The sequence below is a fragment of the Epinephelus lanceolatus genome, chromosome 21 (assembly GCF_041903045.1).
Source record: "Epinephelus lanceolatus isolate andai-2023 chromosome 21, ASM4190304v1, whole genome shotgun sequence".
NCBI lineage: Eukaryota > Metazoa > Chordata > Actinopteri > Perciformes > Serranidae > Epinephelus > Epinephelus lanceolatus.
Genome location: NC_135754.1, coordinates 4,052,784 through 4,073,325, shown reverse-complemented (window position 1 = coordinate 4,073,325; position 20,542 = coordinate 4,052,784). Strand labels below are relative to the sequence as shown.

The 20,542-nt window shown below is 40.6% G+C and overlaps 1 protein-coding gene across 1 annotated transcript in view; it reads left to right on the top strand.

Annotated features, from left to right (window-relative positions):
- LOC117247081 (caveolae-associated protein 1-like) overlaps nt 1–18,887 on the top strand; it is a 41,479-nt gene extending 22,592 nt beyond the window's left edge. The window contains exon 2 of the mRNA XM_033611253.2: nt 16,370–18,887. Within this exon, the coding sequence (XP_033467144.1) occupies nt 16,370–17,239 (870 nt within the window). The 3' untranslated portion in view covers nt 17,240–18,887. The remainder of the gene's footprint in view (nt 1–16,369) is intronic.
- Nucleotides 18,888–20,542: the final 1,655 nt, after the last annotated feature.

Sequence of the window (20,542 nt, the reverse complement as noted above, 5' to 3'; positions counted from 1 at the left end):
AATCACTCAGGAATTATTAATGATGGGGTTCTGTGTTTACTCACTACAAAGGATTGTGTGTGTCTATGGGACCACATTTGCATGTGTGTGTGTTTCCATGTGCTCCTACATGAAAGTACATGATTAGAATACCCACAAACCAAAGTATGTCGTAAAAGCAACTTCCAGTGATAGTCGACAATAGCAAGCTGTGTCTTGCAGTGGGAGCTGAAAGGAGTAAGAATGAGCTGCCTCACACTCATGTGTCTGCAGCCTTGGAAACACTTCAAGAAATCTTTATTTGTGTGAGATTCATGTATGCGTTCTCACAAAGCTCCTATGTTTGAGTAGAAAAAAAGAGGTTTATGCAAGCTGTTGTGGCTCCTGGATACACAAAGAAACATTCTGAGTTGCCTTTAAGCACTGTAGGAAATGTTGTCATCACATCCTGGCCACAAAATAACACAAGGAGGCACATCTAGCCGAAGAGGATGGAGGTGATGAAAATATAAACGATGAATGTAATGGAATTCATTTAAAGAACGAGTTCAGCATTTCAGGAAAAATGCATATTTGCTTTCCTTTTCAGAGAGAGATGTTGAAATACATATAATAATATAGATAAGATAAGCCTTGTGATAGTCTTGTCACTTGTCCAGGGTGTACCCTCCCCTCACCCAATGACAGCTCCAGAGACTTGCTAACAATTTAGTGTTCTAAGACCAATGTTAACAAGGCTATGTGCTGTTCTTTTCACAATTGAAGATCCACAACTTGTTCTTTGCCTCCCCATTGCTGATGACTATATGGCTAAATAAAAAGAAAAGCCATATCTTCAAAGAAAATATGTGATGTGAAAGTAGGATAGCACTCTGGGTTTATTTTGCTAATTTAAGTGCAAATCAGTTACCTTGAATAAGATTTGTAAATCAGCACCAGTGGAGTTTTATGCCTACCCTGCCTCGTTTTATCGGTCAAAGGCTGTAAAAACTTCCTGGAACAAGTGAACTGAACTGCATAAAAAACAAGTGAGATTATCTTGCACACAGCTGGCACAGGAATATTTTGGTTTCTCTATGTTTGGTTGCCATGGAGCTGTGACGCTGATCTGTCTCATTCCTCAGTGATCTGAGAAGCTAAGTTTACTCTCCAACCGCTGACTGTAAGGAAACCACAGGCAATAGAGACCAAGGGAGGTAAAGAGAAACGAAGGGAGAGACGAAGGAATGAAGGCCGCAAAGAGTGAATAGAGAATGGAGGAGAGTGAAAAAGAGGCAGAAAGAATGAAAAAGAAAAGAAAGGTTGCTGCTGTGCTCCAGTGCAACAGCAGGCCTGGTGACTCATCCCTCTCTCCCCCCTCAGGGACTTGCGGCATGCCATCACTTTATATAGAAATCTCTCTCTCTCTCTCTCTCTCTCTCTCTCTCTCTCTCTCTCCCTCTCTGTTTCTCTCTGGTCCCATGTCTCTGATTAAAGGGGACGAGTGGAAAACAGAAGGAGAGTAGGGAGTTCTCTCCCCAGAGTTTTATGCTGTGTGTGACCATCACACTCTTTCCCATGGCACTCACATGAGAAATGCACTGAGAAACACACATACACACACACAAACACACACACACTCTCACTTTAGACTGGTTAGAGCAATGTATGCCTAGTTATCCATCACCCAAAGGACCCAGTCTGACGGAGGACATTGAGATTAGAACGCAGACTGTAAAATAATGGACGTAGCCACCATGACGTAACCCATTGGTTTGTGGATTCCCATTTTGAAGCCCCGGGTTTGGTATTTTGGCCATTGCATCTTAATTTGTTGGAGCCAGAAGTTACCATATTTGGGCGAGAGGGTGGAGCTATGTAGGAGGAAGGGGTGGATCTGACTGAGAAGCTGAGGACACGATCAGCCGACAGCCTGGGGCCCGCCCTTGATTATGCATAACTTTAACCTCAATAAAATGTAGGTGAGTAAGTTGTCATGAATGTTAAAATTAGCTATAGAAGACCAAAACTGTTTTGGTTTTTTTTTGTACCAGGCTGTAGGCATAAGCATGTTTATTTCTGCTGTAAAGCTGCCCATTCTAACATGGGGGTCTATGGAGATTGACTTCTGGAGCCAGCTTCAAGTGGCCATTAGAGGAACTGCAGTTTTTGGTCCTCCCACACTGGCTTCATTTTTCAGCCCCGGTGATTACGGCTTGGACAGACTGATACGTCAGATGGCTGATATATTATTTTAGGTAGAAATCAGTAGGCAATGTAACCCATCTCTCATCCATCATAATGACATTGCAGCAACAAGTGAAAATTGCAAAAATAATTGTGATGCTGTCACAGATTCAAAGCTTACTATTATAAGCATTCAGTGTTTCCCACAGTATCAGAATCTATTTGTGATGGTAAGGGGGGGTGAGGGTATACTCACTGCTGCTGCAGTTTCCATGAGTACCTCTCCTCCTGCTTTCTCTGCCCAGCAGTGGATAACATCTGACACAGAGCTGTTAATATCACACTAACAGTGAAACGGCTCAACTCTGTCAATAAACCTGTTAATAATCATTGAGTTGCATTATTTTTGTGATGCTAACAGTTAGCCCTGTCACTGTGTGTGTGTGACTCCAGGTACAGAGCTCTAGTCTCATGATATGCAGAGAGAGGGGAGCTGAGCAAATCAAAAGGCTGCATGCAGGTCTACAGTAAAACAAGATTTTACCTGTTTTAAATAGTCAAATTTGCAGTAAAGTTGCAGTGATTGGACAAAATTGCAAGGTCATGCAGAATTCATTCAATTCAACCTGCCAAGCTTCAGACCACTGTTTGAAACCAACAAACAACAATATTGGTTGTTTCCTAACGAGTTGTAGCCCTGTTTCCAACAGCTTTTTAGCCCCCAAATGTGGGTGTTTTTAGTGACCCGTCACTGTGTTTCCACCAGGGAATGGGAATGGGAAGCAAACACCGACCTCCTGGCTGAAAGTCAGTCGTTGCTGGACCCATCCACCACCCTTCCCACCCACCTTACTTGGACTTCTGCCACCTTAACTTTAATTGCTGTCCTGTTTGATTTCCCCCTGATGCCGCCAGGCGTATCATGCCAACGTGAAAGGACGTCTTTTTTTCGTCAGCGTCTGGCGCCGGAAGTCACTGACCAAGCGCCAGTTTTCGGCGACTTCAGAGTGAGACCGGGATGACATTACACTCCATTTAAACATAATTCCACAGCACAAAATTTCTCCTTCCTGTTTCTCCCTGCTCCTGTCCGTGATTATTTCATGCCATGTCTAAATCCAAACTAAGTCTGGACTTGGCTTTGCTGGTTGGGTGTAACCCATTGTTTTTAAATGGATTTACAATGTGCTATGCGTAGAAAAGCTCTGTCATCTAAAAGAGGTAAACCAGAGGCTCTGTAAGACGTTTGATTTCCATTTTTCTTTTTGTGTGTGCTCTATGGAACCTGTTGCATAAGCTATAGGGTATGATTTAAGCTAGTTGAGAATCAAAGTTAATTCTTGGTCTTGAAAACAGAAGTTAAGAAATCAATTAGTGGAGCTTTTGATCAGTATCACATCACATGATCATCTACAGTTCCATGACAACTTCAGCTGATGAACATCATGTGAAATGATCAAAAGCTCCACAACAGCTACTAAATAGACCTTGTGGTAAGATTGTTTCCTCAGCTTAAGTGAAGGGGTATTTGTAATTCCACAGTTCTAGCAAGAGAAATACAGTGTCCTCATTTGCTTCGTAGACCGGCCCAGTTCCTCTTTGCATCAGAAGCTGTATCATGAGGATTCCCTGTTTTCCTGGATTTACTGGAAAATCCCCTCACTGTGTGTGTGTGTGTGTGTGTGTGTGTGTGTGTGTGTGTGTGTGTGTACTGTACCTATGAGCAACGTGCATTCTGTACTGTACATATACTGTATGATTGTGCATTCTATTACACACACACACACACACACACACACACACACACACACACACACACACACACACATCTGGCCTTTCCACAGCAGTAGGGGAGTTCTCAGCGGTTTGAGTTTAAACAGGAAAACAGAAACAGAGAAGGGTGTGTTGCAGTGGGATTCCTCTCTCTCTCTGCATCAGGCTGATGAGTGGCTGCAGTGTGGGCTGAGAGTGGAAAGCTTCCATGGTGTGCTCCTTCACATACACACACTTACACACACACAGGCAAAGTCAAAGAAGTGCACAATTGCACATACACACACACAAAGAACTTTATTACACAAAAACACACACATACACACACACACACCCTTCCAGCAGTAGTAGGCCTGCTCTGTGACTCGTCTCTTTTCTAATGAAACATCTCGTTTCGTTCATCTGGAAACATTATAGTTCCAGTCAGACTCACCACTGTTACCATGGAGACACAAGTGCAACTGAGTGTTTTGGACTGCCAGTGAAGGCAATAAAACTAAAAATGGTTAGTTCTGGCATGATTTTTATTTGTAGACTTTAGACAAAGCTCTCATCAGAAACTACACTGTAATGCTAATGAGATAAAGAACATAATCATGGACTGAGCTGAAAAACATCATTATTTTCATCCTGAGGCTGGAAGTATAGACACACTCTTGGCACACACTTGGTTGAGGTAAGTGCTGTGGCATTGTTATTGCTGCCATGGTTTCCCTGTGCCGGTTGATAGGCACAGTGGCTCACCACTGGCTACGCCCAGAAAATCCAAACATGCCCACATGAAAAATCCCAAACATCTTTGAAAGGAGACTTTCAGGAAACACAGATATAGAATGGGAGTGAGACGTAAGTCATAATACACAAGGGGGAGAGGATGAACACCAAAATGCAAACTGGAGTGGTGCTTGTCCTCCAACTGTTGTTAAGATATCAGGACACTCCTGTAATATTCTCGTTTAAAGCACCACACCATTGTGGTTATATATATTCAGTGGTGGATGAAGTACCTTAAAGCCAAAAGTACAGAGGTCTTAAATGAATTTGGCAGATGTTTAAGTCACCTATTAGAACATTACAGGAGTTTAAGTCTTAAAGTATCTGATATTAGGGTCAAAAGTCATTTTATTATTTTAAATGTGCTTAAGTATTAAAAGTAAAAGTAAATGCTGTTAATAAAACAGCAAGCAGTCAGACTTTTGAGAATTATTAAGTTAATTTCCTATTAACATGTACACCACCTTAAAAATGAAGCTATGTTACACTTGAAGAAAACATTCTTTTGTCCATCCATTCCTTCCTTCCTCCACCCTTCCTTCCCTATTTGTAGGAAGTAACTAAGATGCTTAGGGTAAATGTATTGGAGTAAAAGTCAAAGTTGACAGAAATCTAAAACTAAAGTAAAGTACAGATACTCTCAAAAAATACTTAAGTACTGTAACAAAGTATTATTACTTTGTTACAGTACTTAAGTATTGTGCATAAATTCAGTGTAAAGTGGGGTGTTGGTAGCTTAGTGGATAGTGCTGGCACCCCATGTACAGAGGCGATGCCTCACTGCAGCGGTAGAAGGTTTGATTCCAGCTTGCAACCCTTTGCTGCATGTCATCCCCCCACTCTCTCTTTCTCCCCATTCCACACTGTCCTGTCGATTAAAGGCAAAAAGCCCAAAAAATAATCTTTAAAAAAAAAAAAAAAAAATCAGTGTAAAGTATGTTTGCATACCCAATAGAAACAGTGTGTGCTGTGTACTGTGTATGTTGTTATTGTACTTAAGTACAAAGTATTATTACTTTGTTACATTACACCACTGCAAATATCAGATCCTTAAGCATGTACACTTCATGTACTGCATGTGTGTACTTTATATTCTTGCTGACCATTTTTGCAATCATTCTTCACAGTTTTAGATTTTTGGACATATATCTGCGCCAGGCAGCCATTTTTTCAATTAATTTCCATCTCATTATGAAATTAAAAATTACACTTTTGTAATCTATTTGTGCACATCAAGTTTGCAATCATGTTTGTCAGTTGCAATATTATTGCATTTTTATGCAGTATAAGTGCAGATAAACAAAATAAGAATAATGTAGCTGTGACAAAAGTGAATGCAGACTTGACGCTCACTGTGATGGTCTAGACCACAGAACCTTTTATACGAAGGAAGATGAAGATTCTGAGCCTGTCTAGTTGTGTGGAACTAAGAGTTATTGACATATTAGTACCTAAAACTACAAGGTAAATCTGTAGTTCATATTCACTTTGAAGACAAATGTGAAGGATATTCACGTCAACAATTGCAGTTTAAAAAAAGGGAGGTGCACTTGGTACAACAACCTCAGAAAAGGTCCCTAATCTAACAAACAGTTTCTGCAGCAGCATTATTTTGTAGTTGGAGAAGTACTTGCCCATACGATATCATAGTATATTAAATATGGATAAATTAAACTATAATATAATCTAAATAAACACATATTGACACATATATAAATACATTTAATTTTTCAATCTAATGCAGCATGGTTTGCAAAAATTGCAAACCTCTGCGTTGGCCCTTTAATTCTCCTATGAGTAAAATTTGAAAAAAAAAAAAAAAAAATCCCACTGACCCCTTGTAGTGGTGCTATGAAATGAGATGCTGGCATTTTTTTATTAAGAAATCTTATCTTCATACTTGGAAACTAAAATGAAATCTACTACAACTAAAACCAGCTTTATCAGAGTGAAAAGCTGTGGGGGCTCAGGCATATGCTTGTGCTATGCTGCAGCAGAGTGGACTGTGGGACAGAAGTCACTATGCACACTCATCATGAAAGAGAAACACTGCGTTGTGCTGACAACACAGAGGATCAGCCAGCTGATCTCAGCAACTGACGCATATACACAATGATGGTCTTTGTAAGAACTATAGGCTTCATATTAATAGCTGCTTAGATTTAAGATGGAATTAGCCTCTCTTACCTTATCACCTTACTTTGAACTTGCTTTGTCAGAAAAATAAAGATCTTTAAGGTTTATAACTAATAAATAAACGGGTACGGGGCTGCAAATTAGCTACATGCCAGGCTATATATTACATCAATTGCACTGTTTTTCCATATGCAACAATGTTTATCCGTACGGCCATCATTTAAAGAAACAAATAAAATCTTAACCAGTGATATTATTTCTGCCTCCAGAGAAGCTCTAAAACTATTGTTGTGTATACATCTGGGTTATGATCAGGTTTATGGAGTATCATGATTATGTATTATCCATTAGAAGATCATATATGCTTTCAGAGTCCTGGATAAGGTCATATCCTTGAAAAACTAATACTGTGACATATAGTCCCATGACTATATCGAGATTTCCGATAAGAGACTACCGTGTGTTCAGACGTGTCTTGAACTCGAGTTAAGCCAGACAGACACTGTCTGGATTTAGTCAGATTTTAGCCCTGTATTGGTCTCCTCTGACTTCTTTTTTGAATCCAGCTGAATTTCTGCCAGATGACTGTTGTTTGAAGTGCAGCCTTATTAATGGCCTGAAATATCAACAATCTGGTGCTTGGACCATTGGTTGGATTTCTGGCATGTCAGAAATTTTGATTGACTGCAGTTTGAGCAGTTCAGTGATCCGATCTCCCACATGGCTGCTGTCAGAAGATTTGTTACAAAATAACGTCTGGGGTGTGATAAAACCAGAGCAGTATTTTAAATGTTGTGGTTAAAACATATGAATGAGTCTTGACTGTGATATAAAGGTGATCTTGGCTGCAGAACAGACCATATTTCTGCATCATCCATATGCGGCTCCCTATTTTTCTTAATGCTGCCTGTCTTGTTTGGTCAGCAATGTTAAGGAAGCATTGATCTTGTGTGAATAAACATGGAATTGAAATTGTCATTGGACAAAACTAACTAGGGCTTCCATGTGTTCAGTGTCCAGAGATCACCATATTGATGCCAGTCAATTGTTCTGTCCAGTGTGAGCATGAAAGCCGTAATTTCTGTTTGTGCAGAAAGGCCAATAAAACATGTCTAGTGAGTTAAAACAAAGTACAAGATTCTGTGTCTGCCCAGCTTTACAGTGTGTAGTGGTTAGTCAGTAAAACAAAAATACTGAAATGCAGAGCAGAGACAGCGGATGGGTAAATACAGCAGAGACCAGGGAAGGAGAAACCCAAGTCGTACAGAAATAACTGTAGCCCTTTTTACACAGAGATAGTGCTATAGGACCTCTTTGAAGTCCCTTCCTCAGGCCACCTTTGTATTGAAACTAAATGACGGTGGCATCAGGCCACTCGAGTGTGTGCTCCAGCATGCATTACTGAAGCAACAAAGAGGTGACATGTAACAAAACAGTATTGGCCTCAACAAATGCTGATGTACTTTTTTATGCACTGCCTCACAATTTTTTTCAAACATCAGTTTAGAGTCTTTGACTGTCCTGAGTTACTAGGTTTCAACTTGGTCAGGAGCCTGGTTTTTAATGATTGTGGTGTCATAGATTGAAGGATGGGTTCTGTAATCAATGATTATATTCTTTGTCTTGGATATGTTAAGAATTGGTCACACCAGGTGACAAACTCACTGATAACTGGACAGTGGCTGGACTTGTCATACAGCAGACTCACAGTGAATTTTAGCATAATGATGTGAAATTCTCACCTTGAACAGGCAGTGTAAAAGGCGCTAGAGAGTGGCCAGATATCGAAGTGTCAAAAACATGTCTCCATGCAGACAATCACACATCTGGATAATGTCCTGTGAGCAGGGAGGTCGATGATAAGTTTACCCATGCCATGTAAATGCCACATACTGAATTTGATCCAAACTAGAGACTCAAGACTGGGATACTAGCTTGGATGTGCTATACTCTATAATGTGCTATTACAGTAATTTAGGTATTTAGCTGATGACATAGGCTGCTTATAATGTGTTATGCCAGAGAGCTAACAAAGTGTTGCGGGAGAGAGCCAGAGTCAAAGTACAGTGAACACCTATCAGATGAATAACTTTTCCACTAGCCATGAGTCACTACATCCAGCAATCTGTCCACCACCGACACACTGAGGAGGGGGAGGCAGAAAGAAAGAAAGAAAGAAAGAAAGAAAGAAAGAAAGAAAGAAAGAATACTGCAATACTGTGGCTTGTGTGTGTGTGTGTGTGTGTGTGTGTGTGTGTGTTATTAGTGGTGGGAGTGTGGAACCCAGCAGTGGTTACAGAAATCCAGTACACTGTGAACCCACACACTAATACACACACAGAGACACACACACACACACACACACACACACACACACACACACACAGACACACAGACACACAGACATAGACGCACACACACACACACACACACACACACACACACACACACACACACACACAAATCAAAATGAAGGCACAACAGGAGATAAAGAGCAGAGAGCATATTGTGCTGAAACAAATCATGAGACAACTACTCCCATAGCTCCAGGACACACTGACTCTCTCTCTCTCTCTCTCTCTCTCTCTCTCTCTCTCTCTCTCTCACACACACACACACACACACACACACACATTGTGGTTCAATGTGTTTTGCAACTAACTTCCCTCCTGACTGTCATTTTGTAATTTAAGTGCAACCCAGATATGGAAATGATCTCCCTGTGCATATTTTGCAAGAGCTAAAGGCAAAATGTAGTCTCACTGCCACACACACACACACGAAAACAAACTCTAACTCACATAACCATTACATACCCCATTCGCCTATTTTCCATGGCTCAGAGTGTACCTTCCTGTCTTTTGTGCGGCAGCCTCATGGAGAACAATGTCCCATTAAATTAGGAGGGTCAGGAAGTCAACACACCAAGGTGAATGCCTGAACTTCCCCATACACTCTTTCCATGTACTTATACACACACACACACACACACACACACACACACACACACGCATGCACACAGTCCAGATTTCCCTCCTGTACCCTGGCCTCTGTTGAGTCCTTCTTATGCAAGCATATTAGCCTGTGACCTCCGACACTCTGAACTGACAGACTGGGCTTTCCCAAGCACACTCTGTGTGCAGGCTCCTCACAGATAAGGGAACAGTTCAGCTACACCTGATTTAAATAGCTTATGGGATTCAGATATATTGCAGGGTTACATAATGTATAATAAATATTCCATGAAGCCTAAAATGACTCTAGAATAGTTGCGCCAGGTCCTGTTTATTCATGGTTTTATTTTCTATGGTCCATCATTCTATCATGCCTCCATGAGAAACAACTCATTCTCAACAAGAACCATGTGAGTAAAGGCTGGATTACCTGCTGACCAAAGCAGCAATTGTCTCATGGCCCCAGACTCTGAAAAAGACCCAGGTTCACTGCATGTCAGTTAATTTTGGTAATCTGATTCACTGAAAATGTGTTTTATAATTTTGGAACCACTTCAGCACACCTGACACAAAAGGGTCAATAGGGTGTCATTGTGCTCAAAATGCTGCCATCCCCTGCCCCATGTATACTGATGAAAAAGCAAACAAAACCAACAAACAAAAAAGTTCCTATGCTCTGCAATATTATGCTGTATGGTATGCAGTTGTGCGTGTGGTCAGGTGAAGATTTTGGGGAGGTGACACAGAGGACTTTTATTTTGACAAAATTAAAGACATTTACACTATAACTTGACTCAGAAGAGGCAGTGATTGGTGCATAAATGCAGGTAATTTAATGTTTGATGCTCAAAATTTTCTGTTGGAGGAGCCAAAAAAGCCTGTTTTATATGTATCTCCTCCAATATTGAAACAAAACCTAGGCTAAATTATCTGCAGTTAATTAGCCACACATTCACCTAGCAACCAACAATGCTTACAAGAATTTCACTGGCTTTGCACACTTGTACCTGAGCAAATGACAGATGAAATCTTTAGTCTTTAACAACAGTGCTCATGGGTGTGTTCAACCAACATTAATTTCTTTAATATGTTATATTTGTCAGTTGGCACCTGTAATGTTTCAGTTAAGTGTTAATCATTTATGTCGTCTTGCATGTGTAGACAGTAGCTTTTATTTATTGGATATTCATACAATATCCTGTATACTGTATAGATGGACTTGCTCATGACAGATAATATAAAAAAATGGGAAATTAGTTTTTCACATTTAGAATTTTTTCCATAAAATTTTGTTAACCCCAATGTTGACTCCATGGCTAAGGCTTGCAACTGACCTTGGCAATTATTTCCCACAGCGTAGTTTAGTGCTACCTACTGTGCCCTGCCAACAGTGGGGCCAAATGATGGCAATGGTCGTTCAGTTGGTTGAGCAGTTGGTTGGCTTTGTATACTCACTGTCGCCAAAGCTAATGTTTCTGGTGATCCCCTGAACTTTTCCATTTTACAACCCTGAGGTCAAAATGTCCATTTGTACACAAGCTATATCAACATTTAAAGAGGAGTTTTCCATGATATTAACTTATACTTATAAAAATCCCCACTTTAATTTTGGACAAACACTTTTTCCCAGAACTGCTCCAGGGTCAAAATGTCAACTTTGCAGGTCACATATCTCATACTCTAATGGGCTGATGTGTATTTGATGTTCATAAAATTTGCAGTTTTCCTCACTTGATTTAGGAGTTTTATATTGTTGAACTGTTCCTTTGAGCTATGGCAGGAAACTCCATTCTCCTTGGAGAAAAGGGATCTATTCCCATGAGAGAAAGCTGCACGCAAACATTCAACCCTAATATCCACCTTCAATAAGAACTCTTGGGACAAACTGTGAGGCCATGTCAGAGACTTGGACCACACACTGCTAAAGCAATTTACAACACCCACTGTATTGTCCCTGAGATCGAAACAAGATGTAATGAATTTTAGCGAGGCAGGTATTTTCCAGCACCCCGCCTGTCAACACAGCTGTTCAGGAAAACCGAGATCCCTCATTAAAGGTCAAGTTTACCCAAGATACTGCAGTACAATACCTTCATAAAACCACCATCACATTGCAACAGAACACAATAGAAAGGAGCCCCCCCCCCCAGCTCTCATACCTTCACCTTCCAGCCAACACTTTGATGCTATCATCTTCCTGTTGAGCAGATGGTTTTCCAAGACTCTGAAGCATCATCCCACTTGTGCTATTACTCGATTCATACGACAGCAGAAAAGCATCTTCCTTTTCCACACCTAACCCCCCCTTCTCTGTAGTCTTTTGTTCTGGCTCTGCTGTGTTCCTGTTTTGACCATAGAGGCGGTGTAGAGGGAGAGGAAAAGACAATATGTACAATGAGTATTAGCTCTCATGCAGACATTTAGGAGCCCAATTGGACGAGGATTTGCTGTGATGGAAAGAGGAAGACCCCCCCCCCCCCCCCCACCACCACCTCTTCTTCCACCCCTTCATTAACAAGCTGGAGCATTGTATTTACGAGGTGAATGAGGCATGTGAGAGAAAGGGAAAGAAAGGCTCCCTCATCTGCAGTGCAAACAGAGAAAGGCAAGGAAAAGGTTGATGGCAGATGGAAGGGCCAAGGGAAAGGAGGGATAGATGGTGGAAAGAGTGGAGCATTAAGGGGTGCTGTGTAGGAATGCTTTGACAGGGCGGGTTGGGTCGGGCGGTCATACTTACTTGTGGTTTGTGTTCTGTACAGGAGGTGTAAAACTGTGCTGAGCAAGATTTTTATGTAACAAGGCTAAACAACCAAAGACAAACTAGTGGGCCCCTGGAGGCTGTAGGTCCATTACTGCCAGAATGATGGAACTGCTATTCTTAGAGCCTTGCATGTTGCGAGGCTACTTTGTCTGGGGTGCTAATAGTAAGGTCATGGGGTGATCAAATTAATAAGATAATTCTTAAATTAGATAAGAAATTCTTAAATTAGATTACTGGCTGGTTTACTAGTAGCCACAGCCCACAGGGATCCTGTGGGCTGTGGCTATTAGTGTCCAAAATGGAATGGGTCCATCTTTTGGGGAGCGTAAACCTGTTTCCTTAATTTCACTCCTCCTTCTGAGAATTAAAGGAGCTGTGTACAACATTCAGAGTATATCTATAATTCAGGTTGTCTGCACACGGTTGTCAACAGGTGTGGTGGCTGATCTTGCAGTGATGTGTGAACATGTTTACGCATGCTAACAGTGTTAACCTTGGGGAGGGGGACATTTTTCTTCCGCAATAACGGCATGGGTTGGGACGGCATTATCAACAATAATTGCCAAATCAGCACAGTGCAGAGTGGCAGCAATTAGCTAGCCAGTTGAATACACATACAGATACTCACATGTACACACACAATCTTGACTCACAACACACACAGATGTAGCGTGACTCAATTCTCTGCTCAGGATGCCATTAATCCATTATATCTTTATATTTATTTTAATGATATTCAGAAACAAAATTCATTCACTTTCCATTCCTTTAATAGTTATCATTTGCAAAAAAAATAATACAATATACTAACTTTCTGTGTTTACAAATTTAAAATTGCATCACATTTGGCAAAGGGTGCTTATTGACTTGTGTAGAACTTGAAACAAAGTTCAGGACTGGGACTTTTGTCTTGGTCTTGACTTGAGACTTGACTTTGGACTAACAGTACTGGTCTGGACTTGGGACTTACTTCTCTTGATTGGGACTTGACTCAGGACATGACCAACACTGGGGACTTTCATGTGAGTTTTTGGCACCTCTGGTTTCCACACCTGTAGTTAATAATGTGCATAGCCCTGGGCAGATGTGTGTGAACACACACTCAACATACTGTGTGTGTTTGGGTTACTGGGCATATCTACCACAAACTACAGGAAAAATAAACCAGACTCACTGTCATACCACCTCTCTCCTGCTGTAGCTGCTCGAGGCTCTGTAAAACGGTTTCTGGATGAATACAGTATTTGGGAGAATCAGAGCATGTGTTGGCCTGCAGAGAGCAAAATGATTAGACAACAAAACTTCAATTCTCCCTGATCCAGACGGGAACATCGTTGAGCTCTCTTCTCCCTGCTGCATCCAGCCAGTGTGTGTCTGTGTGTGTGTTTAAAGCCTGTGTGTGTACCATGCATATCTCATTAATGTGAGTAGAAGTATGTGCAGCCTTGCACTCAAACTGTGATTCTGTTGCGTAACTCTTCAACACTTCGCTCACAGCTCCCAGAAAACCCCTCTAACCTATTTCCATTGCCATGTTTCCATTCCATTGTCTCTAACATTTTTCTCTGTCATGTCTCCCTCTGGTATGACATAAATGAATGAACCCTGGAGTCTTGTTACAGATTCCACTTGGTCTTAGCCTCAGCCCACATCTCTGTTTAGGCTAGCCACTAATGTCTCTATTGTGTAGCAAACCCTGACTAGTGAGTCATGTTTTTCACCACAGTTGGCCTGTGTATACCTGTGCACAGAGAGAGAGTATATAAACATACATATATACAGTACCTGTTTAGAAATAATTTTTGTACTTCTTTTTAAACAGATTTATGTTTGTAGTTTGTTTTATTTCCTTCTCCAAACTGTTCCACAAAGTCACCCCACAGCTCGATACGCACATGCTTTTCATAGTTGTTCGTACTTTATGTTTATTGTCCTTATTGCTCTTATCTGTAGTGTGCATATTGGCTGGAGAGTGCTTCTGTAGATGTTTCCCCAGACCTCCACACAGTAAAATAGATACAGTAAAAACAGTAAACAGTAGAGAGTGTATAGTGATTTATGATCCAGAATATGTCTTGTTTTCCCAAGGATTGCAGTGCACTTTGAAAGCTTTGCTCGTACGTGGTTTACATGGGGTTTCCAGCAGATTTTGTGGTCAAGGACTATACCAAGAAATTTAATTTCATTTTTCATTTAATTTCTCTTTCTATTTGTGTATTATCTATTATCAGTTCTACATGAGAGTCTGTTTTATGTCTTCCCAACAGCATAATTTTTGTTTCGCTCAGATTTAATGATAATTTATTTCGGTCAAACCACAGTTTTAGTTTGTTTATTTGTTTATTTGTTGTAATCATCTTCAAAATCTGCTGCAAATTCGCCCCCGAACAGAAAATATTAGTATCGTCGGCGAGCAAAACAAGTTTCAATAAGTTTGATACTCTACATATGTCATTGATTTTTTAATATAAATAATTTCGGACCTAATACTGACCCCTGTGGTACTCCAATTTATAATCACCTATTTGTACAAAGTGTTGCCTGTTTCTTAAATAGCTCTTAAGCCAGCTCAATCCAACCCCCCTTATACAATACCTTTCTGGTTTATATAATAATGTGTTGTGAGCAGTGGTGTCGAAGGCTTTTTTTAGGTCCAAAAATACTCCAACTGCTATTTTTTTGTTGTCTATACAATTTGTGATTTCTTCTATTAATTTGATTAGTGCCAGAGATGTTAGGAAAGTTAAGTTATGTAGGTTAGGAAGGTTAAGTTGCGTAGGTTAGGAAAGTAAAGTTACATAGATTAGGTTTAGGAAAACAATCATGTTTCAGCTATGTCACGTTACGCACTTAATGTAAAGTTGTGTAGCTTAGGTTTAGTAAAGTTACAAAGCTTAAGTTCAACAACTTGATACATGTGCATTAATTATAGTATGTGGAACAGATTCTCACATCCAACTTGTCCCATACCAATGCTTGGTCAGTGGCCCTACACATCAAAATATGCCATGTTAGGTACCCTCCTGTGTCAGTTTTGGATGTTCAGGGAGGGTGTGCCTGTTTACGCTTGGTCAATACACTGATTGTTTTCAAAACAAACATCCATTTCCACAGGAAATGTACAGCATCTGCTTGTTAAATGCATAATGTTTTTTGGTTTAATCCCCTGGAGTTTAGGCAACAAAAGCACATGGTTAGGTCTAGCAAAAACATAATTGGCTTAAAATAAGTATGCTTGTTACTGATGTAATATAACATCACTCATCACTAGCATAGTATGCTAAACATACAAGCACAATACCTTATACCTTAATAACTCGACTGACCTTTGTTTTCACATGGGACATGAACATCAGGCTCCTGGGGGAAAGAATTTGTTGAACCCATCCACCTCTCTTCCTGCCCTATGGGAACTTTCTGAGTTTTTTTATCATGGTAGTTACCCAAAGTGTCAAATAATGCTGCATGCTGCATCTCATACTGCCACTAAAAGATGCCTTGAAAGCATCCATTGATGACGCACGATGATGAGCCACTGACCAAGTGTCGGTATCTCACAAGTTGGGAGGGAGACCAGTTTGGTATGTGGTAGCTGTTGAAGTTGCTGCAGATCAAAACAGATTTTTCTCTGTGATTTTCCAGTTACTTTTACTTTTTATACTATATTTTGTACTTCTTTGTGGCTTATAAAATAGACTGCCTACATTTTCATTGCCATCATTTCATGAGTAAAACTTAAATTTCAGCAGGGTTCTCTGCTCACTGGCTTCTCTACATCACATTAACACTGGTTGCATTAACATTCTTTATGTTCTCTTCTCCACAGGATGAAGTGAAGGTTCCATCAAAACTGAGTGTCTCCAAATCCATGAAGGTTTCTGAGTCTGTGACAGGAAGCAGAGGGGGCAGCCTGCTGGAGCTCAAGGAAGTTGTGGAAGGCGAGGAGGGAGGAGAAGGAGAGAAGGAAGACAAACCCCATGTCGACCTCTCGTCAGATGAGGAGGGGGTGGAGATTGAGGAGACCATTGAGGAGTCCCGTGCTGAGCGCATCAAGCGCAGCAGCCTGCAACGTGTACAAAACCTGAAGACGGTCTTCTCAAAGGAGAAGATGGATAAGACCAGAGCAAAGACCAAAGAGAACCTGGAAAAGACCAAGCAAAAAACCAAGGAGAACCTGGAGAAGACCAGGCAGAAGACAAAAGAGAACCTGGAGAAGACCAAGCAGAAAACCAAGGATAACATAGAGAAGACCAAGCAGAAGACCAAGGAGAACCTGGAGAGGACACGTCACAACATTGAGAAGAAGATGGGAAAGCTTGGAAACAAGATGACTGTTACTGCTGAACGCAGGCAGAAGATGCAGACATCCCGTGACAAGGTGAAGAAGGCCTTCACGCCAGACCATGTCGTTTACGCGCGGTCCAAGACTGCTGTGTACAAGGTGCCCCCCTTCACCTTTCACGTCAAGAAAATACGCGAGGGTGCCGTTGAGGTGGTCCAAGGCACTGAGATGGTGGAGGTGTCCCAGGAAGCTGAACCCTTCAGTGGGGTAGGTGGAGAGGTTGAGGAGGGCGCAGTGGAGGTTGAGATGGAGATGATGAATGGAGGAGGGGATGAGGAAGAGGCTGAGGAGGATGAAGAGGACAGCCAAGATGCTCTGCATGAGAATGAAGACAGAGATAGAGACAGCGACTAGATAAAGAATAAGAAATTTGCCAAGATCCTAAGAAAATCCCTGAGGTTCTTTTGTAAAAACAGAATTAATTGTGGGGATTCAGAAGATTGCTTAAGAAGAGTTATGGTTGATTACAACTTGGGTCTTTTTTTCATATAATTTTAGCCATTATTCACATCAGTTATGATAACATAGTACCCACAAGTTATTGTTGAGATCTGGGAACATTATGACTTTGCTAAAAGTTTGATGGGTCAGTCAGATGATCAGACAGGTGGTTAACAAGATAACATTTTGTCCAGATTATCTCAATCACTTTTTTTGTAGACAAAATTTAAAGGGCACACCCAAAATGTCAGTAATAATCCTTCATCAAACAGGAAAACTGTGTACAAGCACAACTATATTTAGTATTGTACATTAACCAGGAGGTTGGTAATGTTCACATTTATTTTCCCTTCTAAGGTTTCATACACCTATAGGTTTGTTTCCATCCTGTCTGAATTTCGGACTGTTCCTGTCTTTGACTTGTTAGTCTCCTTTCCAGCGAGGTCGACCATGGCTGGATTAGCAACTGGGCAGAGCAGGCAACAGCCCCAGATCAACACAGATGTGAATCAACTAATCTGACATGATGAGGGCCTGCTTTATTACCTAATCATTAGGCCCTGTCATGAAGAGTGTCCCTGTGTAAAAAAAAATTCATTTCAAGACCATTATATAAAGCTGCACTAGAATACTGTGAAAGCTGTACCTCGTTGTGATAAACCCACCGAGATTTATCAGCTGGCACTGCTTTTCACCATGGATCTATGCAGAGTTTTTGCAGCTCACGGTTTTGGCGTTTTGGCCCACTACTTTGCTGTTTTAGTTCACTCTCACCACTCTCATCAACTTTGTTTCTCTCATCAAATGCTCTGCAAACCCACTGTATGCTACCTACTCAGCAGCAAACGACAGACACAGTTAGAAGCTTGGAGAAAATATAATATTTAGCAGCTAAAAGCCAGGTATTATTCTGAGGAGTTGGTGGAGACCAAAACCAGAAATGAAATACAGTGACTATTGGACTTACACTTGCCAGGTGGACATGAACACCACTCCTAATGAATGCTAATGTCTCTTTGTGTCTGCAAAATGTGTCAGAAGACCCATGCCATATCATAGGATGATTCTGATCTTAGGTTTCACTTCCTCCATGGTTAGCTCCTCAACTGTGGTTGACAACTATGGAATTCTGCACTCATGTACTCATGTAATCATATTTAACAAGCAAAATCCTTTCAGAAGGAGGTCCCTGAAATGAGTTCTTATCAAATGGCGGTCTGTGACCTAGTGTCAATTTAGGGGTTCTTGACACAAAAAATGTTGAGAACCACTGGGTTATGGCATTCCAGAATCTCAGCAGTTAACTTTGTCAAGACAGTGTTATATTACCAACAGGAATGATGGCCAAAACTACAAAAAAGGACCCAAGTTGTAAAAGAAAATATCCAAATCATCATTTAACAACTTAGGTTTCACTATGACAACAGATCGTATGTTTAAAAAAGAAAAAAGAGCTTAGTTTAAAGAGCTTAAGGAAAATCTTACCATGTTTGCAAAAGCACTTCAAGGGTTGTCCATTTGTGTTTGTTTGGACAGTGTATGTGATAATCAAATTTAAAAGGAGAAGATGAAAATGGGAAGAGAAAAATCGAGAATAACTTTGCTGCTGGCTGGGAAAGGAAGGCAGGGTGATCGCAGAACTGACATGATCATGAAACCAAGGGGACACCATCGCTCCCGTTGTAAGAAAGTGTTATTTTTCAGCATTTCCTCTCCTGTTTCATTTTTAAAATCAAACCCCCCCACCTCTCACAGCTTGTGGGATGAGCATATGGAAATGAATCATTTCATGCTCACTGAATTTCAGCAGTATTTGTTGAACATAAAGAAAATGATCTCATGGACTGTTGAGTAACAGATGGCCAAATTATTCATAAACAAAGAGTACATAATCATGCTTAAAAAGCTTAAAGTCCTTGTGTATTACATACCACACACGCAAAACTATTCCTTCCACCCCATGTGTTGTTCAGCTGATTAAATTCTGGCGTTATCTTACTCTGCTTAATTTACTCATTATTTAGTGATTCTGTTGTCATTTCTAGGTGTGATGAGCTCACAGTTATGTATGTGTGTATAATTTTGTATGTGATCACAATTTACACCTGGCTGATGTCATCTCCTTTTCATTATCGACAGACTGTAGCCTAATAGTTGTAGTTTTACCACTCCTTATTGAATGCAATACTCTTATGCAACATTTCACTGCCAAAGAATAACCAGTACCCATGAAAATGAAGGTCTGCACAACATCAGGCAGAGACAGCTCCTCCATAGGTCCATTACATTTCACTCACTGATGGTATTCACTGTAGTTTCTCATGAGAATTTTCTTGTTTAAAAGTGTTATGTGCGATTATGAGATGTGTTTCATAAATAAACTAAGATAAGGACCAATACTTTCAGCAAGGCTCCCAGACCTCTGGTAGAACCAGTTTAGACTCTTATCAACACTGTGTACTCGCGGGACCTGTCTATTCACAGGACTAAGTTTGCAAACAAGTGTGTATGTGTGTGTGCCACTGCTGTGGTCTGACACTGACCCCTAGTGTCCAGTCTGCTCACTATAATTTCCTCTGCTCCAGATTAAAGGTGCATTTTACCAGATATCCAAGTGTTCTCTTGACAAATGACCATTTCATTCAGATATTTCCACACAGGTTCCCTCAACTGTCCACATTTACTTTTTGAGATATGATTTAGAAGTATGTTCTATATGTTTACTACTACTGGTGGTATGTTATGAGCGCCATTAAAGAATTCATTCAAGATTTAATTACTTAATTTTCTAACATATTCAAGATAAATTTCCAACCACCTATGCACTAACCCTGGTCAGGATAGCAAGGGTTAGAAGGGGCGTTCAGTCTGGACAGGTCAGCAGTCTATCAAAGGGCTAACACAGAGACAGACACAAGATGCATTTATGAATCCAAAGTAAGAGGAGATAGAGCTTTATATATCTGTTGCCAAAGTTCACCACATTGCCACAGTATCTGTACTGTCAGTGTTTAGTTTCTAGCTCCGACACATCACAGCTTTTTTTGTGTTTTTCTGTATATAATGTGAATCACTGCCAATGCAGATCAAAATGCATTTTGATTTTATTTACCAGAGAGCCTCCTGCCTTGTGCTGCCTACAATTCTTTTGCATTTAGAACAGCTTCTCAGGCCAAATCATTTTGATGTTTGCACAGATTTCACAGTGCAACAAAC